Below are 27834 nucleotides of genomic sequence, written 5' to 3'. Positions count from 1 at the left end.
CTTTCTTATATTTACAAGCTTCCTGCTCTTTCCTCCACCTGTAGTCATCAGCTCATGATTTGCGACCTGTACACTGTCTTTCTGTCCACGTTATTTAGCTTAAACTGGATTAATATTGGTTGATGAATGGAAAGATCAACTGCAGTAACTGAGTGTGAGCTGTGCTCATACTGATGCTGCTGCTTGCGGGAAAACTTTTCGGCATGCCAGTTATGTACATATGGAAAACGTTGTTTTATGACTCGTTTCCTTTTCCTTTAATCACTAAATGGAAATCTTTCTGATGGGATGTTGTGTTGCATTATTTTGGAAAAAAACAGTAGGACACCAAACATCTTTTTTGTTCTGGGATTGTGCCGCTTGCTACTTCATTCCCTGCAAATGAAGATGTGCTCTTTAACATTGTTGAAGTCTCTTTTGGAGGATTGCAGTTCTTTTAATGCAAAATGTTGTCTTTTATTGTGGATATTTGATCCTGTAAGATGCACAACCAGGATGAAAATTATTATGTATTAGTAATAAATAGTTCCAGTACCCACTTCAGAACAAGTACTGCTAAGACAAATGTGTCATGTGGAATTAGGAAGTATTATTGCTTAGAAAGTTTTAACAGTAGCCCTGCAAGTTTAAATCATATTGTGACTTTGCTCCTCAAAATACCTGCAACCTCCTCCATAATTGCTACCCTCCCGTCTGTGGCTTCCATATAATTTGGCTCCTTAACTGGCCACCTTGTGCTGCAGAAGCAAAGTACAGCTTGCTTCAGAGTTGTAAAGCATTTTCAAAATGCTTTATTTATTGCAATAAAAGCATTTTTGTTTGTTTTTGATATGAGCCAAGTTTAATTTATAAAGAGTAAAAAGTGAGGTCTGCAGATGCTGGAGATCAGAGCTGAAAATGTGTTGCTGGTTAAAGCGCAGCAGGTCAGGCAGCATCCAAGGAACAGGAAATTCGACGTTTCGGGCTTTTGCTGTTGAATTGTCGAATTTCCTGTTCCTTGGATGCTGCCTGACCTGCTGCGCTTTAACCAGCAACACATTTTCAGCTCTAATTTATAAAGTGCTTGATTGAATTCAATAAACATATTTCTGAGGGAGTGAATTGATGGTTAACTGGTGAGTTGACTTTGCAATTGGATAGATGAAATTTATTTATTGAAATAATATAAATTGAGAGGGTAAGTTGTTGAAATCTGAGATTTGTTGAACAAGATACATTTTGAAACAAGCAACTTAATAAAATAAAAAAAAACAAATTTCTGGAAAAACTTGGTCTGGTTGTATCTATGGAGAGAAAGCAAATGTTTGGTTCATTAAGCCTGGAATTAAAGGAATTGAACGTAAGTGGTAAGTGGAGCTGAGTCCATGAAAAAGTTATCTTATTGAATGGCAGAGCATGCTTGATGGACCAGATGGCCTACTCCAGGTCCTATTTGTTATGTTCTTCATGTAAATCTCTTCATAATAAATGATTTTCTGTAGGTATATGAAGCAACCAGTTTATACCAAGTGATATCCCCCAAATGTCAGAGGTGGCTGATTCTGAATAAATTGGGCAACAATTTTTTTTTTGTCTTGTATAGGCCAAACGTAAACAAAGGTTTCCCTTGAAACTCACACTTACTGCCAAACAATAATGAAATGCTGATACACTACCATCCCCTCCACTGAGCAATTCAAAAACGAATAGTGTGATTCTATTGTACAATCAAATTTAATCATGTATACTGCAAAGCCAGAGATTGTCTGCTAAGCTCAGAGATGTGAAAGGGGCTTCTTTGGATCATTTTGTAATTCAGTGCTAAAACTTTGTCACTTGCCTGCAGGTTGCTTCATTTTGCTGAACAGTGCTTCATTGCAAAGAAAAAATAAGACTCGTTATGAATAGTTTAAGCACAAAAAAAAAGCAGTCGGCTTGTAAAAGCTTGCAACCAAAATTTAAGCATTCTATAGTTTTCACAACATAATTTCCAAAAAATCCAAAGAAGTTATTTTTTTCAGTGGGTTATTGACTTAAATTAACAGATCCATTGCATTTGATAGCTTTTTAAAATTTAGTGTTTTTAGGGCAGAAGAACAAGACTAGCAGGCTTATGGCTACGTTGTTGGCTGCAGGTTCCCACCAAGTTGCATACCACACTGACTCGGAAATACCTACTGATTTTTTTTTCCCAGTGTTGCCGAGTCAAAATTCTGGCATTCCTGCCGAACCAGTACTTTGCATACACCTACTCCATGTGAGCTGAAGAAGTTGAGAAAATTGTTCACTCTCAACTTCTTAAGAGTAATTAATTCGGCTCATTGAGTCTGCACTGATTCTTCAAAGAGCACCCACCAGACCCAGTCTCTCCACCCTATCCACACAATCCCACATTTACCATGGCTAACTCATCTAGCCTGTGCATCTTTGGATTATGGAGGGAAGCCAGAGCATCCGATGGAAACCCACACAGACACGGAGAATAAACTTAACATAGACAACAAGGTTGGGATCAAACCCAGGTCCCTGGCATTGTGAGGCAGCAGTGCTAATCTCTGAGCCAGTGTGATGTCATAAATGAAAGGTGGACAATAATTGCTGGTTTTACCAGCAACCCCTACCTCCTCATATGAATGAATAAAATCTGCCTTCTAAGACTGAAACTACCCTTTTTAGCTCCAATGAGTTGCACCCTAAACCTGTTTGCACAGAGACCTACAAGTTTACTGGAATTTTAAAGTACAGTAGGTGGTTATTTGGCTTATCATGCTATGTTAGCTCTTTTAAAGAGCTACCCAATTTAATCTCTGACTCCATCTTACTTCCCATAGTCCTCAAATACCTTTTACAAATTTTTATGGAATCTGATCCACCACAGTTTCAAAAACTGGTTGTACTTCTCTAATCTTGTCAGCCTTGTGATTCAACCTTTTTCAGACCACAGTGGGTCAAGTGTATTCAATGCACAAAAACTTCACTATAGTTGTATTAATTGCGTGGATAATGGATGTATGATTTTTCAATTCAACAACAAAACAGGATATAAGCTAACATAAAGGAATATGAATAAAGAGCCATGCAGAGTCACGCAATATCAATGCAGAGAAAACCAGTACTACTGTTAGTGCCAGATGCAGAGTTTGCTGACCAGTGTTTGATGAATTAGGGAGGTATAATATGTATTGCATTAAAGATATTGACAAATATCAATGAAGGAATTCTTTTCAGCATTACCTCTTTTAATTAATTAACCTTTAGTTAGGCATTAGATTACCAAAGAAAATAGCTTTTTCCCTATTCACTATCAGAACTCTTCAATTTTGAAAACCTGTAAAAAGTTTCCAATTAAATTTGTGGTTAAAATGTAAACTCAGTTTTCACAATCTCTTCACATAATTGAACTGTTTCATTTGTGATATCATTCTGGCAAACTTTGATGCCCTGTCTCCAGATTCTTGCTATTCTTCCAAAATGGAGTGCATCAATGTGTATGCCATTGAAATAAAGGCCTAGGTACTAACAATTATCATGATTTCCTTTGTTTTTGTAGTCACTGTCCCAATTTTTATTGATGCACCTCAGAAAGCTTTGTATGGGGTTGTATCATGGCTTGGTATGGCAACTGCTCTCTCCAGGACCGTAAGAAACTGCAGAGTTGTGAACACAGCCCAGTCCATCATGCAAGCCAATCTTCCATCTGTTGACTCCATCTATACTTGCTGCCTTGGAAAAGCAGCAAACATAATCAAAAACCCCTCCCCCCCCCCCCAAACTCTGGTTATGATGTCTTCCAACCTTTTCTATTGGGTAGAAGATACAAAAGCTTAATCACACTCACCAACAGATTAGAGAACAGCTTCTTCCCACTGTTATTTGAGTTCTGAATGGAACTCGGATTTCAAATTTAATCTTGATCATGCACTTTGTGCACCTTCTCTGCAGCCATAACATTGTATTCCTCACTGTTCTGATACCCTTATGCTCTTTGTATGGTATGATCTGCCTGTACTGCATGCAAAACAAAACTTTTCACTGTGCCCTAGTACGCGTGACTAATAAATCAAATCAAATCAAGAGCTTGCTTTCTCTGAATTGTTTTTTTTCCAACTTATCCTTTCACCTTCGACAGTGTTGTAATTTCAAGCCTTTCCTTTCTATAGACTGTCAAACTAGTGCCATTAAGACCATAAGACGTAGGAGCAGAAATTAGGCCATTCACCCCATCAAGTTTGCTCCGCCATTTAATCATGGCTGCTACGTTTCTCAACACCAGTCTTCTACTTTCTCCCTATAAACCTTGATCCCCTTGATATTCAAGAATCTACCTATGTCAGTCTTAAACATACCAATCACATGGCCTCCATAGCCTTCTGTGGCAATGAATTCCATAGATTCACCACTCTGGCTGAAGTTTCCCTGTACCCTAAGGCTGTGAACTCTAGTCCGAGCCTCTCCTATCAATGGAAACATTTTCCCAACATTTACTCTGTCAAGGTCATTCAGTATTCTGTATGTTTCAATTAGATTCCCCTCCCCCTCATCCTTTTAAACTCCATCGAGTATAGACACAGAGTGCTCAAATGTTCCTTATACATCTAGACTTTTCATGGGACCGTTCTTGTGAACCTCCTTTGAACACCATCCAGGGCCAGTGTACCGTTCCTGAGCCAAAAGTGTGTGCAATACTCCAAGTGTGGTCTGACCAGAGCCTTTTAGAGCCTAAGAAGTTTATATTCAAGTTCTCTCAAAATAAATGCCATCATTGCATTTGCTTTCCTAACTACTGACTCAATCTGCAAGTTTACCTTCAGAGAATCATGGACCAGAACTTCCAAGTCTCTTTGTACTTCAGACTTCTGAATTTTCTCCCCATTTAGAAAATAGTCCATGACTCTAATCTTCCTGCCAAAGTTCATGATCTCCTACTTTCCTACATAATACTCCATTTTGCCACTTCTTTGTCCACTCTCCTAATGTGTCTGAAACTTTCTGCAGCCTCCCTGCCTCCTCAATGCTAGTTGTCCCTCGATCTATCTTTTGGTATTCTCAGCAAACATAGCCAGAATGCCCTTAGTTCCTTTGTCTAGATTGTTAAGCCATCTTGAGAAGAATGCTTTTATCCCCACTCTCTGCTTTCTGCCAGGCAGCCTGTTTCCATCCATGCTAGAACCTTGCCTCTAAAACCATACTCATTAGCCTTCTGTGCGGCACCTTATTAAAGGCCTTCTTGAAGTCTAGGTAGATAACATCCATTGCTCTCCTTGGTCTAACCTGCTCATCATTTCCACAAAGAATTCCAGCAAATTTGTCAGGCATGACCTGCCCTTGGTGAAACCATGCTGACTTTGTCCTATTTTACCAAACACATTGAAGTATTCAGAAATCTCATTCTTCAGATTGGATTCTGGGATCTTACCTATGACTGACATTAGGGTAATCAATTTGTAATTTTCCATCTTTTGCCTTACTCCCTTTTGAAACAGGGGTGTCATGTTAGCAATTTTTCAGTCCTTTGGGACACTCCCTGATTCTAGCGATTTCTGAAAGATCACCACTAACTCCTCTTCAGCTATTTCCCTTAGGAGTCTGGGCTGTAGTCCATCTGTCCAGGTGATACATCCACCTTCAGGCCATTCAGTTTTTCTAGCACCTTTTCCTTGGTGATGGCCAACATACTCAGCTCTGCCCCCTCACTCTCTTGAATTTTTGGGATATTGCTTGTGTCTTCCACTATGAAGACTGATGCGAAGTAATTGTTCAGTTCCTCAGCCATTTCCCTGTTCCCCACTATTATTTCCCCAGTGCCCATTGCCCATTTTTGCCTCACTTTCGTTCTTTATGTATCTGTAGAAACTCTTACTGTCCTCCTTTATATTACTGGCTAGCTTAACCTCGTATTTAATCTTCTCCCTCCTTTCTTTATTTGTCCTCTGTTGGTCTTTGTAAGTTTCCCACTGCTTTCCCATTTGCTTTTATGCTATCTGTGATTTCCCTAGTCAGCCACAGTTGTCTCGACCTCCCTGTATCATGCTTGATTTTCCTCAGGATGAATCTCTGCTGTGTCTCCTGAATTACTCCCAGACACTCCTGCCATTGCTGTTCCACTGTTTTTTTTCTGCTAGGCTCCCCTCCCAGTCAATTCTACTCGGTTCCTCCCTCATGCCTCTGTAGTTGCTTTTATTCAGCTGTGGTACCTTTACCTCTGATTCTGTCTTCTCCCTCTTAAATTGTGGAGTAAATTCAGTCATATTATGATCACTTGTCTCTTAAGGTTTTCTTCACCTTAAGCTCCCTTCTCAAGTCTGACTCATTGCACAACACTAAATCCAGTATTACCTTCGCCCTAGTGGGCTCTGCCACAAGCTGCTCCAAAAAGCTATCTTGTGGACATTCCACAAATTCCTTTTCTTATAATCCACTACCAACCTGATTTTCCTCATCTACCTGCAAATTGAATTTCCCCATGATCACTGTAACTTTGCCTTTCCTAACATCTTTTTGATCATTTTGTGTACCTTGTGCTCCAGCTCTTGACTACTGTTTGGAGACCTGCACATAACTCCAATTATGGTTTTCTTTCACCTTTGCAGTTCCTCAATTCTGCCCACACAGATTCTACATCGTCTGATCCTACTTTGTTTCTTACTATTCACTTTATTTCGTTTCTTACTCATAAGACCTCCTCTGTCCACCTGCCTGTCTTTTCAATAGGAGCATATCCTTGAATATTCAGCTGCCAATCCTGATCCCCTTGCAGCAATATCTGTATGATGCCCACCACGTCATACCTGCCAATTTCTATCTGCACCACAAATTAATTGACCTTTATTCCTTATACTGCATGTATTCAGATATGACAACTTCAATTTGAAATTTATATCATTACTTCATACATTTTTGCACTAAATTGAACCCATAATGTATCCCTCCCAAATTCACCAATCTATGTATTCCTGAAATCTACTGATATTTCTACTTCTATTATCTACTCCGATAATGTTGTCTAATTTTGAACAATTTTCAAATCTTAAACACTCCTTTTACTTTAGTTATGAGCAGACCAAGTTACCATGACTTCTGTGTAATATTATGCACCTCTTTGGCCTGAAAATTTTGGCAATGTAACTTTTGTCGAGCTTCCTCTGATGAAAGGTCACTCGACCTGAAACATTAACTCTGATTTCTGTCCACAGATGCTGCCAGATCTGAGCTTTCCAGAAATTTATATTTTTGTCAATTAAGTCCTCTCTGACTTGTACCATCTGTCTTGGCTATGGCCTGTAATAAATAAGATGATGTTCCTCCTGCTCAGGGTCCTCATGCTCTTTTAAGGAAGATTACATCAGCTCTCATAGTTCAACAACATTTCATGCATCCCACTTCACCTTTGCCTGTGAAGAGCACAGCATTGCTGGAATAATGCAGCACACTCTGGACTGTTCTGCAAGAACTCCCCTGATCAATCCAAGCAGTGGAAACTCGTAGCCTTGCTTGAGGAACGGTCTGCATTGTATCTGTGCTCCGTTTAGTCAGGAGGCTGTGTAAAAGAATAAACAACCAATAACCATCCTTCTAAGGCTTCCAGCGCTTGAAATATAGTAACAGCATGAGAGTTCTCAAAGATATAGGCATAATGGCAGGTCCCAAGATGCACAAGTGTAGGAACTAGAACCGATGACAACAGATAACTTGAACATTGGATTAGAACTGTTTTCTATTGATGAACCCAGCTGCATTATGATATGACTCTGTCAGCATGATGCTAATACTGTCTGTTGTGCCCTGTACCTGGGGAAGCCAGCTATGATGCCAAATTCCATTGCTTAGATTTGTGCATGGCTCATCATGTGGAACTGAAAGGATCTCGCTCTTCTGCAGTTGCTCCTCGGAAGCCAGCAGTTGCATAAACGTTCAATGCAGCTGTCACTTTGCCAGCCACTGGGACATGATGGCCACCGACTCTTTCAGATCAAAAGTCCACTCTAGCATTTGGCATAGTTCAGTCATGGTGTATCATTATATCCTCAGCCTGTGCCTACCTTGCTCATCCTTAAGAAATAGCATGGAGAATGAAGAAGCTAGCCCTCTGTGCATCCTGAAGGACCCTTCAGCTGCATTCTTTTTATGTGGAGGCTGTTTGATATCCTCTGGATGTTCCTCCTGATAAGGATTTGTCAGTGGATTTGTTCCTCTTCCATTTCTCTGCGTCTTTGATGCATTGCTGCAATAGCAATGATAACCTGTGCTACAGTTGGAATCATCTGTCAAGTTTACAAGCTTACGTGGGAAACAGAGGGAACAAATTAGGCTTGATATAACTTGGAGCAGTTAAATTTGCAATACGTGTATATGACATGGGCCTTTCCGACATGAAGGGCTACAGAATGACTCCTCTTGGCACTTTTCATTGGAACAAAGTTTGGTGTTTTGCACAGTCAGTCATGTGGCAAAGAGTCGGAGTGACAATGCTACATGAGACTTAACCCTTTTCCTCCCAACCATGGATGATATAATTGCACAGAAGAGCATCTTGTATTATAATGAGTTTATGTTAAGAAGGAATTAGTTCTGTGCCCCTGTGCACTCAAGGAGACTCTCATTAATTGTGTGCTTTGTAGCCTGCAGGTTAGAGACAAAAAAACTGCAGATGCTGGAATCCAAAATAGACAGGCAGGAGTCTGGGAGAACACAGCAAGCCAGGCAGCATCAGGAGGTGGAGAAGTCAACGTTTCGGGTGTAACCCTTGGCGAGCCATATTCTTCCAACCTTCTACCTGTTTATTGTAGCCTACAGGTGCCTTTTTTTAAAGTTGCCTGTGATTACTTCTGTTTCATGACCTGTCTGTATTCCGTTTGCCAACACCAGTGACTTGGTCGATATTGACAGCATTTGCAACCCTCTGCATTGTACCCTGCATGATTATGTGATTGCAAGTATATGATAAAATCAATTGCCTCTTGAAAGGCCCTATGACTGTCAAGTGAAGCCTATCTGCTGGTCAGCAAACTGACTCCACCCAGATGTGGTCACAGCCATTTTCAATTTGTAGGTTTGCAGTTAGCCCTCATCAGGTTGTGAAAGCCAATACCAATCACGCTCATCAACAGAAGAACTAGACTCTACCTGTTTGTCAGGTTCCCAGCCCCACCCACCCTCAAACCGCATGTCCGTTTCTACCTACTGCTCCCTAGATAGCTGCTAATTGTAAGGAACCATCACCCAGAACCAGTTCTGAACAGGGGTTGCATTGAGAACAAAATGTTAACTCTTTCTCACTTCACAAATGCTACGAGACCTGAGTTTTTCTCACCATTTTCTGTTCTAACTTATTATGTTCCAAACTGTAAATGGCTAAGTACTGTGCATGATATTTATCCTGTTTAGAATTTCAGCTTACCAAAGTAGAGTAAAGTTCTGCAAGTTGTTATTTCTAACATGTGAAAGATAGTAGGTAAGATTGTTTAAAGGTATTTGGATAAATTGATTTTTATTGCAAGTTACTCCATTGATTTTTCTCAGTTAAGGAAGTCTTCAGTTCTAAGAAACCTGCTAAGCTGCTGTTTGCCAAGTCAGGCTTGAAATCTACAGCATTCCTTCCAAACCTTTTTGTAATTCAGAACATTGTGCTGTTTTCTGCACAGTACTCATTTATATTCATGAGAGCTACCATGGATTGCAGAGTTATTTAAGTATTTTTCACATCTTGTCAGAATCTATGCTAAAATTTCCCCTTCGAGCAAACCTGAGATCTATCTGGTAGTTGCAGTTCACTCCCACACACAGTTATAAATATTTCTGGAACAGTAAGAGATCTTTTAAAATTTCGACTAAGAGACAGCAATAACTAGCTAATTACAAGGTGGGAAACAAATCAAATCACTTTTGCTATGATTCGAAATGAAGCTTACCTTTGATTCTTTTTGATTTTTGGGACACTTAGCCCCAGGAACGATTGTTCTGGAACATATTTCCTTGTGTGAATTTTGTGCTCCTTGCTGTGCAGAATGCTGATGTCAGGTACAGTAGAATTTTTTTAAAATTCAAGCATGCCCCTGTGTAATGCAGAATGGATGTAAAAGAAACTTCTTCCCTTGGTCCACCAAAGTACCTTGGAAGAGCACTCCAAGTTGACACATGCTGGATTAGTTGTTAAACTGAAGTTTTTTTAAAGGTCAGGGCTATTTTATACTGGGGGTATGTTTTGGGGGGGTGGGGGGTGGAAATGGGTTGGAGTGGAGTGGAGTGTGGAGGGAAGGGGGGAGGGGTGTTCACTGGTTTTCCAGTGTTCCTTACAATGAGGGACAAAAGCTATTTACTTCCAAGGGATTAATTTGAAACTAGATGTGAAAAACCAAGTCTAATCCTTTTAATTCTCAGTTCACTATTTTAAAAACAGTTTAGAGAAACCCTAAGTATTACAGGTTAAGCCTGCAGTTTAACTCCATATTTCAGCTGAGAATGGATAAATTAATTGACTATATCATGCGTAACTTGAATTTAGAAACACATTGATTATAGAAAGATGCTAACATTAAAGCTAACTGTAAGCTGGTGTGGATAATCAGAGGTGAGAACTCCTTTTTTCACTTTAGATAGAAATGAATTTTAGCAAAAAGTAACAATAGCATCGACGAATGTTAACTGAGCAAGACTAAGAATTGGGGTAATAATAATGTTTTCAACAGATCACAACCTTCTTATGACTGGAAATGTGATGGAGGGAGGTTCAAACATGTCTTTCCAGGTGCTTATTCAATTCTTTGAGACACAAATTTGCAATGTTAAAGCAGAAAGTTTGGGAAATGCGAATAGCTGTATTACTATGGCAGAGAACCAGCAGAAAATCAACAAAGACACTGCAAACTAAAAGGCATATTTGAACCACAATATACTGCACTGATTTATTGTTACATAGCTTGGCAGCAGGAATTATACCTCACAAATAAAATGTTGGCCATCATAAAAGAAAAACTGACAATTCATAGCAGCGCTGCTACTCATGTTCTTACCTGTGCAAAGTTCTGATATTATCACCTGCGTCACTTTGATATTAAAATTTTCTTTTGTATTATGAACCCTGCCAAGACAGCAGTAGCCTTGTGGTAATGTTACTGGTTGAATCTGTGACTGAAATGACTGGGCAAATGTTCTGAAGATATGAAATTTAAAAGGCCCCTTTTTGCTAAAATTCATTTGTACCTAAAATGCAAAAAAGGAGTTCTCACCTCTGATTATCCTCACCATTTTACAGTCACCTTTAATTTTAACACCCTTCTATAATCAAAGTGTTTCTAAATTCAAGAAAACAGACCATTAGGCCAGTTGGCCAGCCACAAGCTCATTTATTCCGGATAGGTCAAGTTTTTTTAGATGTTATGGATGCTGTATTTTTGCAAGTGGAGGTTATTCTATCCCATTCTTGTCTTGTGCCTTGATATTAGAAAATCTTTTGAAGTGTCTAGAGTAGAGGTACCTCTTTATGTGCACTTGTTTATGTGACTAGCTGAGTTAGTTTTTCTGAATTCAAGATCATTTTGTCTAATAAGGGCATGTTAGCATTACAAATATCTAGAATCCTGGAACTATATGCTGTTGTATTATTGTAATTCTGTCACTAAAGTCAGAATTGTCATCAGAATGAGCATTGTAAGATCAGAAGAACAGTATTTTATTCATTTCTTGTGGACTGCATTTTGTTTCTCAGCATTGTTGTTTACAATAAATTATATCTTATGCTTTTTGCTGATACTCAAAAAATCATGGAGTAGTTGACTTCAAAACCCATGATGGTTTCTAAGTTTAATGAGGAAGATGATAAGAATTGCATGATATTGAAGGAGAGTTGCACATCAGCAGCTCTCTCTCATCCTGGTCTATCTTGGTCCAATGGTGAGACATGTCAAGATGGCTGGAGGTCGACCTGGATGCAGTCGATGACCAGTGCATCATCTTTTTTTTGTGCGTTCTGCAATGCCATATTGACTCACTTCTTCAGGAGCACTGGACCTTAGAATTTGTATCATCTACCCAGCCCATTGCTGTCAGTTTTTGCATTTTAAATCACTGCAAATAGAGAGCCTGATGGCTGCTCCCATCTGGATTGGCCTGCCAGTTGAAGTGGTTTACTGTGGTATCACCACTATCAATTGCTAACAACTACTTGAGAGATGGTTGAAGGTGAGAACCATTACAGAATGTGGCATCCCAAAGAGTGAACCTGCCTGTAAGAAGTGCTATCCCACCTTTGTTCCTTTTTAAATGTTATTTCAACAGCAGGTGCTGTGTAGTTTGAAATGTTCTTTATTAGTTGCATTATTTTTAACTATTTAAACATAATTTCTCCCAATGTGCAGTCTCACACTTTGTCCTTTGAATCAGTGTTTGAGCCATTCTTTTAACATATACAGTATTTTAAAGATTATAACTGCTAGTTGGATCTTTGTGATTGAGGTTCTATAATCAGAAAGTAAAAATAGCATCTCATCTTTCCTTCCAGTATTGTCCTTATTTGTCACAATAGTGCTAATGGTTTATTTTCCTGGAATTTGTTTGAAGTGTGATTGTGTCGGCAAGATTGGTTCATTCCAATTCATGCTTTATAATTAGCCTAATGATAGGTAGGGGGAAGTTTAGAAATGCATTGAATCCTGGGGTAGCATCCTTCCCTTCGAGGGATGATGGACATGCAGCAAATAATTATTTAGATTGAGATACCTTAATTTTGTGCACCTTTGCTAATGTTTTCGAAGAGCATTCTTTAGAAGCAGGTGTGCCACAAGTGCCATATTTGAAGCTATCAACAGACGTTCTGGAATGTTGCTTTTCAGCATTGCTGCCTGCTAAGAAGTTGCTGTAACCATTTGGTCATTGTGGGTATTGCCAGATTGAGAGAGATGTCACTATTTTCTTCTTTTGCTAGCTAATGACTTCAAAGCGCAATAGATTATGTTTAGGTCCTTCATGTTTTACTTGTGGGCTCTTGTGATGCAATGGTAGCTAGCACCCCTCCTTTGAGTCAGGAGCCTGATAGCCTAATATTATCACTAGAATATTAATCGAGAGACCAAGTAATGTTCCAGGGATCCAGGTTTGAATCCTGCCAATCCCACAATGTTTGTGTTCCATCCTTTGAGCCAGGAAGCCTGGTTCAAATCCTACCTGCCTCATAAGTGTGTTGAGAGTGTAGATTTGCTCGCTGAGCTGGAGGTTTGATATCCAGACATTTCATTACCTGGCTAGGTAACATCATCAGTGGCGACCTCCAAGTGAAGCAAAGCTGTTGTCTCCTGCTTTCTATTTATATCTTTCTCCTGGATGGGGTTCCTGGGGTTTGTGGTGATGTCATTTCCTGTTGGTTTTATGAGGGGTTGATAGATGGCATCTAGATCTGTTGTTTGTTTATGGCATTGTGGTTGGAGTGCCAGGCCTCTGGGAATTCTCTGGCATGTCTTTGCTTAGCCTGTCCTAGAATAGATGTGTTGTCCCAGTCGAAATGGTGGGTTTTTTTCATCCGTGTGTAGGGCTACGAGGGAGAGAGGGTCGTGTCTTCTTGTGGCTAGCTAGTGTTTGTGTATCCTGGTGGCTAACTTTCTTCCTGTTTTTCCTACGTCATGTTTGTGGCAGTCCTTGCTTGGAATTTTGTAAATGACGTTGGTTTTGTCCATGGGTTTTACTGGGTCTTTTAAGTTTGTTAGTTTTTGTTTGAGCGTGTTGGTGAGTTTGTGTGCTACTAGGATTCCGAGGGGTCTCCGTAGTCTGGCTGTCATTTCTGAAACTTCATAAGTGTGTGATAGCATCTCTGAATAGGTTGATTAAAAAATCTCACATGTTGCTCAATTCAACTTTCCTGTCGTGAATCTGCTCATGATGTTTGTATGATGTGCATGTGGTCTGGTTCCAGCTTCCTCACCATACAGAAAATCCTTCGTATGCAATTTTTTTCCACTTTGCAGATGTGCCCAATCTATTGATTATTATCAGCATATTTGGGAAATCTGCCTTTAAGAGAGTTGTAACTTTCATGATTTTGTCTTGCGAGGGTATACCCATATCGCAGACATGAAGATGGAAATTATCAAGCTTTTTTCTGGTTGCTTTTAATTACCCATGCTCCACAGCCATTCAACAAGATTCTGAGAGCATGGGCTTTACTAACTATCAGCTTGGTCTTATTTCATACAGCTTTTACGAGCTGGCTGAGGGTGAGCTGATTTCCCCATTTAAGTTCTGCATCAAGTTACAGATTGTCTGCCACTGTGAACCTATTAGCTAAGGTGGCAGGATTTGCAAATCACTTCCACTGTGGTATTATTTTATGTGATCAATAGTGGAGATACAACACACACTTTCATGACTGCAATTGTATCAATTTTTTTTGGTTTGGGAAAACATGTTACTGGTGTGGGAGACCTGATGTGAAAGTGCCACTGTTGGACACGGGTGGACAAAGTTAAAAATCACACAACACCAAGTTATAGTCCAACAGGTTTATTTGGAAGCATCCAAAAGCTAGTACTTCCAAATAAACCTATTGGACTATAACTTGGTGTTGTGTGATTTTTAACCTGGTGTGGGAGCCACAATCGACGAGTCTTTGTGAGGGACTAGTGCAACATCATCAGCTTGGAGGGGTTCTGTGATCGGGGCACGTTATGTCTTTTGTCTTCACTGATCTTGAATAATTGAGGAACTTGTAGGCTGACCAAGTGTGTGAATACACCTCTTCCATATCTGGAGAAGGTAAAAGTCAGGATCTTGGAGAAAAAGAGAGCAAGCAAAGAGGAGGCCAGGACATAGCCCTATTTCACTCTCTTTACTTTCCAAAAGTGTCAGAGGTGGAGCAAAATGACGACAGTCAAAAAAAATTATGAAGGAAAAGGTAGAATTTAAAAATTAGCTAACATGAAATATGAAATCAAATGAAAGAGCTTCTACCAGCATGTGAAAAGGAAGACAATAGCAGAAGTAAGTCTTTGTCCTGTTTATTGGTTGATATGGAGGAAATTACAATTGCAAATAAAGAAATGGCAGAGATATGAAGCAAATAATTTTCATCAGTTTTCAGAGAAGATACCAAAGGCATGACAGCAAGGAACTATAAAGAATGAATATCGGTACAGAATCCCTTCGATCTGCAAAAGTATAAGATCAAGTGAGTGAGTATATTGACTGATGGACTGAAATATGAGATTATTTATTTTGATAGGAAAAGAAATCATGTATTTTTAACTGTGGACAAGTGTTTTAAATGTTGTTTAGAGGAATCACTGTGTCCTCACATGAGAAACACTAAGTTAGCGTGCAGATGTGATAAGCTAAAAGCTGCATACTGATCTTGTGTTGCAAGGGTGCAGAGAAAACGTTCCTACAATTATACTGGACTCTGGTGAGATCACACCAGTTATACTAATGTAATTTCCTTATTTCAGAAAGGGTGTTCTTGACTTGGAGGCAGCTCATGTGGGTTTACTGGATTTATTTCTGGAATGAAGGGATTTCTTCTATCTGTTCATTAAATCTGGGTGATGCTGACTAGGATAGGATTTATTGCTGTGGAGAAGGTGTTGCTGAACTGCCTTCTTGAATTACTGCAGTCCATAGGATATAGGGACAGCCATTGTGTTGTTCAAGTGTTCCAGGATTTTCAGCCAAAAACAATAAAGAATGGTGATTCTAGATCCAAGTTGGAGTGGTGAGTAGCTTAGAAGGAGCTTGCATGTATCTGTGCCATTGTCCTTCTAGGTAGCAGGTAATTGGGTTTGAAATGTGCTGTTGATGGATCGTTGGTGAGCTCCTGGACTACATCCCCATATATAGTATATACTGCTCCAATTGTACATTGGTATTTAAGGGAGTAGTTGCTGAAGATGTTGTTTGGGAGGCAAGTCAAGTAAGTTGCTTTATCCTGGATGGTGTCAGGTTTCTTCAATGGTGTTGGAGGTGCACTCATCCAACGAAATGGAGAGTATTCCATCACACTGCGACTTGCGACTTGTGCCTTATGGACAGGCACTGGGGAGACATTGAGTTACTTGCTGTGGAATTTTTCCTCTGACCTGCTCTTGTAAATACTGTGTTTATCTGGCTGGTCCAATTCAATCCCTGGTCAAGGCTAACTCTGAGCATGTTGATAATGGGAGATTCTGCGATACTGTCAAGGAGATGACAAGGTGTGGTCATGTTGGAAGTGGCCATTGCCTGACAGTTGTATGACACGCATATTACTATTTGTAGCATGGCTTAAGCCTGGGTATTGTCCAGCTATTGTTACATATGGATATTGATTCAGTTTCTGTAGAGTGACAAATGTTGTTGAACGTTATGCAATCATCAGCAAGCATCCCCATTTCTGACCTTTTGATGAAGGGATTGTCACTAAAGAAGTAGCTGATGATGGTTTGAATTTGAGCAAGTCCTGGAGTGGTATCCTGGGACTGATATGGTGATTGATTTCCAGAAATCTCAACTTTCTTCCTATATCTTAAGTATGACTGTAACCAGTGAGGAGTTTTACCCCAACTCCCATTTCTCCAGTTTTGTTGGGGCTACTTGATGCCCTATTTGTTTGAATGCTGCCTTTTTGCCACCGGCTGTCACTCTCTCCTCATCTTTTGAGTTCTGCTGTTTTGTCTGTGTTTGAACTACAGCTATAATGTGGTCATGAACTGAATGGGCCTGGTGAAATCCAAACTGAGCGCTAATGAGCAGGGTATTCCTTTGCAAGTGTAGCTTTATTGAACAGTGTACTGGAACAGCTTGGCTTGGGGTGTGGCTTATTGTAGATAATGGGTTTTCTGTACTATTGCCAAAATGTTGTTAGGACTGACTATCAAGTATCTTCATTCATTCCTTGATGTACATCGAATGAATTGAATTTTTTGAAATTTGGCATCCATGATGCTGTGGACCTCAGAAGGAGGCAAAGATAGATCATCCACTTGGTAGTTCTGGCTGAATAGTTCTGGATGCGTATGTTTCAGTCTTTTGCATTGTTATGCTGGGCTCCCCCATCATTGAGGACAGAGATATTCATCCAGTCTCCATATCTTTGCAATTGAATAGGCAAAAGTGAGGACTGCAGATGCTGGAAACCAGAGTTTAGATTAGAATGGTGCTGGAAAAGCACAGCAGGTCAGGTAGCATTCGAGCAGGAAAATCGACGTTTCGGGCAAAAGCCCTTCATCAGGAATAGAGGCAGGGTGCCTCCAGGTTGGGGAGAGAAGGTAGCAAAGAGTACAATCGGTGAATGGGGTGGGGATGGAAGTGATAGGTCGGAGAGGAGTGTGGAGCAGATAGGTGGGAAAGGAGATTGGCAGGTAAGACAGGTCATGAGGACAGTGCTGAGCTGGAAGGTTGGAACTGGGGTAAGGTGGGGGGAGGGGAGGGGAAGTGAGGAAACTGGTGAAGTCCACATTGATGCCCTGGGGTTGAAGTGTTCCAAGGTGGAAGATGAAGGTTTCTTCCTCCAGGCATCTGGTGGTGAGGAAGTTCCAGTGGAGGAGGCCTAGCACTAGCATGTCCTTGGCAGAGTGGGAGGGGGAGTTAAATTTTCGGACACGGGGCGGTGGGTTTGATTAGTGCAGGCGTCCCGGAGATGTTCCCTAAAACGCTCTGCGAGGAGACATCCAGTCTCCCCGATGTAGAGGAGACCGCATCAGGGGCAACGGATACAGTAAATTACATTGGTGGATGTGCAGGTGAAACTTTGGATGTGCAAGGCTCCTTTGGGGCCTTGGATGGAGGAGAGAGAGGTGGTGTGGGCACAGGTTTACAATTCCTGCAGTGGCAGGGGAGGGTGCCAGGACAGGAGGGTGGGTTGTTGTGGGGGGGGGTCACAGATGGAACTGTCTTTGAAGAAAGCAGAAAGGGGTGTGGAGGGAAATATATCTCTGGTGGTGGGGTCCGTTTGGAGGTGGCAGAAATGTTAGTGAATGACGCGGTTTATGCAAAGATTGGTAGGGTGGAAAGTGAGGGCCAGGGAGGTTCTGTCCTTGTTGGAGGGGGAGGTGTGGGATGTGGATAAGATGTGTTGGAGGGCATCTTCAACCACGTAGGAAGGGAAGTTGCGGTCTCTAAAGAAGGAGGCCAGCTGGGGTGTTCTGTGGTGGATATGGTCCTCCTGGGAGCAGATACAGTGGAGGCTGAAGAATTGGGAATACAGGATGACATTTTTGCAGGAGGTAAGGTGGGAAGAGGTGTAAGCCAGGTAGCTGTGGGAGTCTGTGGGTTTGTAAAACATGTCGCTGTCAAGTCGGTCATCATTAATGGAGATGGAGAGGTCCAGGAAGGGGAGGAAGGTGTCAGAGATGGTCCAAGTGAATTCAAGGTTAGGGTGCAATGTGAAGGGGAAGTTGATGAACTGCTTAACCTCCTTGCGGGAGCATGGGATGGTGCTGATGCAGTCAACAATGTAGCAGAGGAAGAGGTGGGGAGTGGTGCCGGTGTAACTACAGAAGACGGACTGTTCTACGTAGCCAACAAAGAGACAGGCATAGCTGGGGGCCATACGGGTGCCGATGGCTACCCCTTTCGTCTCGCAAGTGGGAGGATTCGAAGGAGAAATTAAGGGTGAGGACCAGTTCAGCCACACGAATGAGTGTGTCAGTGGAAGGGTACTGTTAGCAACGTCAGGAGAGGAAGAAACTGAAACTGAGGGCTTGGAGCCCTTGGTCATGGCGGATGGCGACGCAGAGGGATTGAATGTCCATGGTGAAGATGAGGCGTTGGGGACCGGGGAAACTGAACTCTTGGAGGAGGTGGAGGGCGTGGGTGGTGACTCAAATCTATGTGGGAAGTTCCTGGACTAGGGAGGATAGGACAGTATCGAGGTAGGTGGAAATGAGTTCAGTGGGCAGGAGCATGCTGAGACAATGTTTAGGCCAGGGTAGTCAGGCTTGTAGATCTTGGGAAGGAGGTAGAATTAGGCGGTGCGGGGTTCCTGGACTACGAGTTGGAAGCTGTGGGTGGGAGATCTCCTGAGGTGATGAGATTCTGTATGGTCTGGTTTGGTGATGGGGGGGTGGGGTCATGGTCAAGGGGGTGGTAAGAGGAGGTATCTTTGAGTTGCCGTCTCGCTTCAGCGATGTAGAGGTCAGTGTGCCAAACTACCACTGCACCCTCTTTATCCACTGGTTTGATGGTGAAGTTGGGATTGGAGCAGAGGGAGTGGAGGGCTGCGTGTTGTGAGGGTGAGCAGTTGGTGTGGGGGAGGGGCGTAAACAGTTTGAGGCAGTTAATGTCTCAGCAACAGTTGGAAATGAAGAGATCAGGGGTGGGTAATAGGCCAGCCAGGTGGATGGGGTGTGTTGGAGGTGGGTGAAGGGGTCCTTGGAAGGTGGGCGGGAGTCCTGATTGTAAAAGTAAGCTCGGAGGCAGTGGAAGAAGTGTATGACGTCACAGCGTGTATTAAATTCATTGATGCATGGTCGGAGGGGGATAAAGGTCAGGTCTTTGTTGAGGACTGATTGTTCATCCTCAGTGAGGGGGAAGTCTGGGGGTTGGTGAAACCTCATCAGGGCTAGGAGCTGGGAGTGGGGGTGGATCCTGTAACTGGAGTGGGCGTGGTGGTAGGGAGAATGGGGGTGAATCATGAGCAGGGGTGGTTTTCCCCTCAGGGTTCTGTGGGGTGGGGCTGGTAACAGTGGGACCTGTGGAAGGGGGAGTGTCAGCAGTATGGAGGTGAGTGGCATTGGTGGGGACGGAAGTGGTGGCGAACACGGCAGTAGGGAGTGGGGTGAAAGTCTATGATCATGTGATGTCATCAGTGACGTGGGGACAGAAGTGATGTCATGTGTGGTACTTGAGGAATCGTGAGGGGTGGAAGTGGCCATGATGGGGCAGAAGTGCTATCATCGATCGCCGTGGGGATGGTTGCTGTGCCAGCCACATGGCTAATGGCGTCCGAGCAGTTCCAGAGGCCAGGGAAATCTTGTGGAATGTTTGAGGAGTGCTGGTTATGGAGGTGGATATATAAAAGTTTGTTTTACTTACAGTTTTTGATGTTTGAGATAGTGTTGAAATACGTTTGTTGAGAGTATGAATTCTTCTTAGAATATAGTACAGAAGGGGTCCTTTGCAGTTCTGAGAGAGTGTGGCCCTCAGCTGAGGCAGGGCTAATTGTAGAGAGGTTAGGTGTGGAGCGGAGGAGACTGAAGTAGAACCGTTGGTGGTGGTTTTGAATGTGCAGTCTATACTGGTTGTCCTGTTGGGTTCCAAACTGTGCTGGTTTGAATGTAATCTGGAGTCCATGTGTGATCAGTTGGTTATGGAGGCAGGCACTGAGGAAGCAAATATGGCTGTGGTAGCAGGTCTGTTTCAGTACATGGTTGACGAACTTCAGGGCAGAGGAGATGACCGGGGCATTGCAGTGAGAGAGAGACTCATTGTGATTCTTGTGGAGAGAGGAAGAGAACTTCAAGGTGGGCATCCTTGCAAGAGGATTTGCAAAAAGGTTAAAATTAACTAGGCAAAAGTGAGTACTGCAGATGCTGGAAACCAGAGTTTAGATTAGTGGTGCTGGAAAAGCACAGCAGGTAAGGCAGCATCCGAGGAGCAGGAAAATTGACGTTTCAGGTGATTTTCCTGCTCCTTGGATGCTGCCCTCTCTTTGTAGTTTAATAGTTAACCACCCATCTATGGTTGAATGCGGCAGGACTGCATGCTCCTTCTACTCTTTGGCACACAAATAGTCCAGTGATGTACGTTCACCAAGCTGATTATTTTACCTCATTTTTTAGGTATGCCTGCTCCTAGCATGTGCTCTTTCACTGCGACGCAAGGGTGATCTTCCAGATTGATAGTAATGGTAGTTTGGGGCTTTGCTGGGCTGTGATGTTGCAGGTAGCTTTAGACTACAACTCTACTACTGCCGATGTCCCACAGTGCTTTTTGGATGCCCAGTTTTGTATTGCTTGATCTGTATCACATGACATAATTGAAAAGATCATCAATGTGAAGACAAGACTTTGTCTTCACAATGACTGCATAGTGTTCACTCCTGCCAATACTGTCATGAATGAATGCATATCTGACCCAAGCTTTGTGAGCACAAAGTCATGTAAGATTTTTCCTCTTAGTGGTCCCTTCACCACTCTCAAGAATGATCTATAAAAAAAATTCCATAGAATGGAACTATAATGTCTGTGGTTTAGAAGAATGACAGTAGATTTTTTTTTAAAAAACATAAAATTCAGAGGGTGGCTTGCTGGTTAAAGGTGAGATTGTATCATCTGGCTGGAATTCTAGAATTACGGGGCATGGCTACAGGTTAAAGGATTGATAATTCAAAATTGAGGTGAGGAATTTATTCAAAGTTTGGCGAACTTGCAAGTCACAATATTTAAGGGGTATTGATACTCATTCTTTGAGTACATTTTGATTTTGATTTTTTTTTAGATTATAAGGGAATTGAGGCATATGAGGATTCCATGGAAATGTGAAATTGAGTCAAAGATTGGAAATGGTCATTGTGTAAGGCAGAGTATCACCATGTACCGAATGACCTACTCACTATTTCTATTCTTGTATTTTCATGGTATATTAACATACATTTGAAAAATACTATTTTAAATAATCATATAGTAGCAATCAGCAAAATTATGCAATCTGGGGGAAAAAAAAACAAATAAATGGTTCCAGATAGCTTAAGAAATGCTTTCCATTGGCAGCCTAAATGCTCAGTGAGAGTGAGAGTTTTAAGTCTGATATTTGTACCATATGGAGCTAAATTATTCTTTTACCAATATTTTATGTAAATATTGACATATTTTGATCAAGAGTGCTCAGGGCATTTTATTACATTGTAGGTGCTATACAAATGCACATTGTTGCTACAATACTTGTAATAATATTCCCTGCAATTTATTTTACAGACTGTAACTTTGAGATATTGGTAGTGTTCTTCTCTACAGTTGTGACCGGGAAAGGATTATCAAACAGTGAGTTTTACTTGTAAAAGCAGAAATTTTCATAATTAAACCTAAGGCATAGGAAGTACATCATTTTACTGGACGTCACAATCTCAGACAATGGATACTTTAACATGGAACATGAAGAAAAATAAAGATCCTTGCTGCCACGATTCATAGTAGTTCATTTCATTCTTCATCACCTGATAGTTGGTATTTTGCAAATAGAGTATCATCAGTGGATTTGTTGGTGAGCTATCATATGTAAAGTAAAACATAATTTTGCTTAACATATGCAACATCAGTGTTCTAAACTAGGCTGGAGTTCTGGATGAATTTGCTTTTTGTTTTTGTGGTAGAAGACAAAGAAAATGGATTATTGAACAATTACTTGAATATTATTGATTTGCTTTTTAAAAAAAACTCAGCAGATTACAGTGTTCCCCTCAATGCATTAAGCTTAATCAGCAAAACTTGTTTGGTTGCAGCATTCATCCAGTTGAATTGAGTCTCGTGTACTGTGCAGTTTCTGACAGATTTCAGCCGTGCTGGTTTTGGAGATTTCTCTTCATTTTTGTTTCAGGCAGGCCCAGGGGCATCAAATATGGCTTCAGGAATTCAAGATTTTAGCAGGACAGAATCTGATCGACTGAACGAAATCAAGGGACATCTTGAAATCGCATTATTAGAAAAGCATTTTTTACGTAAGTATTTTGTGAAATATAGATAATGGGACGTTTAAATGGTATGTTTGCAGTACATCAATTAACTGCTGTCAGACAAGTGTTAGTGTTCTATCTTAAAAGAAATTTAAGGTGTTGTTCTTTGTATTTCCTGAAAACCATTACAAGAATTTTTTGCAGACTGTTTTTTGTTTATCTGTATTATGTATGTTTTAGGTTGCTAGGTCACACCATGATTTTTTACTCCAACACTTTGTGTTGCTCTGCCTCAATTTCCACTTAACCCTTTTTAAGGCTGTTCATAGAAAATAATATTTTTCAAGTTAGATTGCCCAAGATAGAATGATATGGTTAAGACGCAATATTGCTTCTGATGCTTGTTTATTTCTAGTTCTAAATCAACTATGCTATGTTCCATTTCAGTATTTTGCTATATCATCTTCATTCTAGGCTGAAGATTTTTGAACAATCTGTTCCATGTCTAAAACACATCCCTTTGTTTCTGTGATGTCATTACACTTATGTCTGTCTGTTACTACAGTTTTGTATTTGCTTAGCAGAAGTTTCTATTTTGGTGTTATTCTTACAATAGCAATGTTGTTATGCTTTGAGTAGCTGAGTTGAGCATTGGAAAATTAACATTGGGGAGAATCTCACAGTTTTATCAACATTTACATTTACAATCTTAATATTTGCAGGGAATTCTTTGCATAAAAAAATTGTTCTATGTATATTATCCATGCAAGCTACTTTGGTTTTTTTTTCTTCTTTTAATGTTGGGAAGGAAGGTCAGTTTGATGGATTCTGAGCAAGTAAAATACTGAATGCATTAAAATGCTACCATGGCATTTCAAAATGACTGTGCCACATGAAATCTTCCAATATCTATGTTGGATATAGCCAACTATATTCTTTCACTATGCAGCTTTTTTTCTCCTTTGAGTTTTGTTTTTGCCTTTTAGTGCTTTGGAGGAAGTATTTGGACTTTGCAAGATTTTTCAGATTAGAGAAAGATTGAGAATATTATAAATTCTATTAATGTGTAATTTCCAAGTTTTGTTGGCTTTCTTATTCCTGCATCCCTGGGGCTTTGGGTGTCATCATTTCTGCACTGCATTGAAAACCTCCAAGAAAGAAATTTTAAAAAAGAAAAGATATGAACTTAACAACAGTCATTTGGGAACATTAAAGACCAATTCTATGTGTTTTAGGTGGCTATGGGAGAGAACAAATAATCAGACCTTAGAAGCAATGTGCAAAATTACAAATCATGAATCTTTATTTTGCGTAGAGCAGGTAGTTATAGCTATGGTTAGGGTATGCCCTTTGATAATGCTTTGAGATTTTGGATTGCTTTCTCCACAGAATAGATTAGGAATTACTATGGTTTCCGTGTTGTGTTTAAGACATAACTTTGTGAATTCATACTGGTTTGGAAAGTTATAAATCACTGAATTAAAACATAGCTTCAAGTGTTAATGAGAGATGCATTCAAGCGAATTATGCACCGACTGAGATCATTGAATAATTTGTTATCTCATCTCAGATGGCTGGCAAATCTTCACATCCAGTTTAGCGAGAAGATTTTTAATTCATAAGGGTATTGCATATGATTCTTACTAGAAACAGAAAGTAGTCATTTTGTTGACACACAGGCTAGCAGATCCCTCCATGGGAAAGATATCTGAGACCCTGCTCATCTTCCTAAAATCATGATTAAAAAGATGGGACAGAAAATCTTGTGTTTAGGAGTCTCTCATTTAAAATAGAAATGATGATGAATTTCTCCTCTGGTAATTCATGCTGGGAATTCTTTTTCCCAGTGAGCATGGAGACAGAGTTTATTAGTATGTTCAAGGTGAGACTGGATAGCTTTTTGATTGTCAAGGCAATCAAATATGAGATTTGGTCGGGAAGTGGCATTAAGACCACAACCAAATCAGCTATCATCTTACTGAATAGCAAAGCAGGCTTTGTAGGCCAAATAGCCTATTCTTGCTCCTGCTTCTCATGTTGTGTTGCCTACCTGATGCCAAAGTGAGGGACATCTCAAACTGGCTTGAAAAGATATTGGGGTGGGAGGAGAAGAATCTAGTTATTGTGGTCTGTTTTGGAACCAAGAACATTGGCAGGAATAGACAAAGGGAATAAAATTAAAGAAAAGCTCCTCAAGGTATATAGTCTCTGCATTATTACGTGTGCAAATCAGCATTGAGATAAGACAACTAGGGAAGTAAACAAATGGCTGAAGGAATGCTATGTGAAAGCTGGGGTTTTATCACTTGGTGCACTGGCATCAGTATTGTGAAGGAAAGGACAGTTAGGACAGTTCCACCTGAACCGATTGGGACCAATATCCACCGGAAAGGCCAAATAGGATGGTCACAAGTACTTCAAACACGTAACTGAGATGGTGAGGGCTTAGGGAAGTCAATACACTTTCAAACAGGACAAAGAAACTGTCAAGATTCCCACTCCAGGTATGGCATGTAATGACAAAACTATTAACAAGCATGTTGATTAAACCAGAAGAGAAATATGATAAATTGGTGAATCAGTGCTAAGGGACAGGTGAGAATGTACAGCCCAAATAAGAGTACTTCTACAAATGTATGGAGTGTAAGGAATAAATTAAATGAGCTGCAGGCTTAAATTCAGATCTGAGTTTATGATACAGTACTGAGACATGGCTGCAGGATGGTCAGGACTGGGAACTAAATAGTCCAGATTACAAGATTAACAGGATGGATAGGGGAAAATGGCAGAGGAGGTGGAGTAGCCTTACTGATAGAAAGAAAATTGTATCAGCATGAAGGAGGATATAATGAAGAGAAAACATCCAGTGGTGACCTTATGGGTGGAACTGAGGTACAGGAAAGGATCCAAAACTTTAATACATGTTCTGGCAGCATCTCTGAAGTGCTAGATTGTATAAATGCAGAAATTAAGACATGAGGGACAGCATAAAGGGCATACAAAAATGCAAAAAAAGGTACAGATCCTGCTACATGGAAAGATATAAAGACCAGCAATGACCACGAAGCAGCTTATAAGAGCTACTAAAAGACATTATGACAGGCAACTTGCAAGGGACAGCAAAATCAATAAGAAGAATTTTTTTTTAAGTTCGATCAAAGGAAAGCTGGTGGTCAGGAGCAATGTTGGTCCACAAAAGACTAAATGTGGGGATATTGTCAATGCCAGTAGGAAAATAGCAGGCATGTTGAACACCTTAGAATTTACAGTAGAAAAGGAGGATTACTTGTTGGAAGTCCCAAGGAAATTGTTAGCAGATTGGGATCAGGGACTGAATAAAATTAATGTACATTAAGAATTTTTTTTTAGCATTCATTCATGGGATAAGGGCATTGCTGGCGAGGCCAGTATTTATATACCCACCTCTAATTATCCAGAGGGCAGATAAGAGTCAACAATGTTGCTGTGAGTCACATGTAGGCTAGACCTGTCAGGATGGCAGTTTCCTTCCCTAAAGGATATTGGCGAACCAGGTATTTTTTTTCCGACCACCTGATAATGGATGGTCATCATTAGAATTTATAGAACCACATTAATAAAACTAAAGAGTGACAAATTCCCAAAATCTGACAATAGTCATCTGAGGGTGTTAAAGTGGGAGCGGAACATGCTCTAGATGCCCTAACTATAATCTTGCAGAGTTTCTTATGCCATGCCTTTTAGATTGGAAAATTGCACATCAGTCCATTTTTTGAAAAGGCGAAGGAGGCAAACTAGGTATTACAGTCAAGTTAGCCTAACAAGTTGAGGAAACTGTTTGAATCTATAATGAAGGATAGGATAACTGAACACCGCAAATGTTCAGTAAAACAGGGAGAGCCAGCATGGATGCATGACAATTAGGTCTTAGTCGTCAAACCTCACTAAATTTTTTAAAAGAGGTGACTAAGATAGCGAATATAGGCTGTTCTTTAAATGGACTAACAGGAGTTATTTGATAAAGTTCCACATTAGAAACCATTAACTAAGATAGAGGCCCAGTGAAATTTATTGCAAATTACTGAGATGGCTGGGAAATGGTTGTGTGACTGGTAACAGAGAGTAGGGGTACTAGTAGATACTCAATACTAAATTGATAGGATGTGATGAGTGCTGTCTCACAAAAATCTGTGTTAGGGCCTCAGTTGTAGAGTCATAGAATTATATACCACGGAAACAGATCCTTCAGTCCAACTCATCCATGCCGACTAGACAACCTAAACCGATCTTGTTCCATCTGCTAGCATTTGGCCCACATCCCTCTAAACCCTTGCTATTCATGTACCCATCCAGATGCCTTTTAAATGTTGTAATGGTATCTACACTACTTCCTCTGGCAGCTGGTTTCATACATTCACCACCCTCTGTGTGAAGAAGTTACCCCTCCGGTTTCTCTTACATCTTTCCCCTCTCACCTTTAACCTATGCGATGTAATTTTGGACTCCCATACTCTTGTGGAGGTGGGGGGGGAAGACATTAGCTCATCCTATCCATGCCACTCTATAAGGTCAGCCCTCAGCCTCCAAAGCTTCCAGGGATAAACCCAGCCTATTCAGCCTCTCCCTGTAGCTCAAATCCTCCAATCCTGGCAACATCCTTGTAAATCTTTTCAGAACCCTTTCAAGTTTCACAATGTATTTCCTAAAGCAGGGAGAGCAGAAATGAACGCAGTATTCCAAATTGGCCTCATCAGTGTCCTGTACAGCTGCATATGACATCCTAGCACCTATACTCAATGCACTGACCAATGAAGACAAGTATGGCAAATACCTTCACCACCCTGTCTCTCTGCGACTCTACTTCCAAGGAACTATGCACCTGCAATTGTAGGTCTTTTTAGAGTCATAGATATGTACAGTATGGAAACAGGCCCTTCAGTCCAACTCATCCATGCCAACCAAATATCCTAAACTAATCTAGTCCCATTTGCCAGCACTTGACCCCTATCCCTGTAAACCTTTCCTATTCATATACCCATCCAGATGTCTTTTAGAGTCATAGAGATGACAGCATGGAAACAGACCCTTCGGGGCCCAACCCATCCATGCTGACCAGACATCCCAACCCAATCTAGTCTCACTTGCCAGCACCCAGCCCATATCCCTCCAAACCTTTCCCATTCATATACCCATCCAAATGCCTCTTAAATGTTGCAATTGTACTAGCCTCCATCACTTTCTCTGGCAGCTCATTCCATATGTGTACCACCCACCATCTGTGTGAAAAAGTTGCCCCTTAGGTCTCTTTTATA

General features: G+C 40.8%; 1 protein-coding gene across 2 annotated transcripts in view; it reads left to right on the top strand.

Annotated features, from left to right (window-relative positions):
- gramd4a (GRAM domain containing 4a) overlaps positions 1–27834 on the top strand; it is a 136164-nt gene that overhangs the window by 21130 nt on the left and 87200 nt on the right. For both annotated transcript variants that reach the window (XM_060843182.1, XM_060843183.1), the window contains one exon: positions 22468–22588. In XM_060843182.1, coding sequence (XP_060699165.1) covers positions 22468–22588 — 121 coding nt within the window. The remainder of the gene's footprint in view (positions 1–22467; positions 22589–27834) is intronic.

Source organism: Hemiscyllium ocellatum, chromosome 23 (genome assembly GCF_020745735.1).
Source record: "Hemiscyllium ocellatum isolate sHemOce1 chromosome 23, sHemOce1.pat.X.cur, whole genome shotgun sequence".
NCBI classification, from domain to species: domain Eukaryota; kingdom Metazoa; phylum Chordata; class Chondrichthyes; order Orectolobiformes; family Hemiscylliidae; genus Hemiscyllium; species Hemiscyllium ocellatum.
Note: the sequence above shows the minus strand (reverse complement) of the source record. Positions and strands in the feature narration are given on the sequence as shown.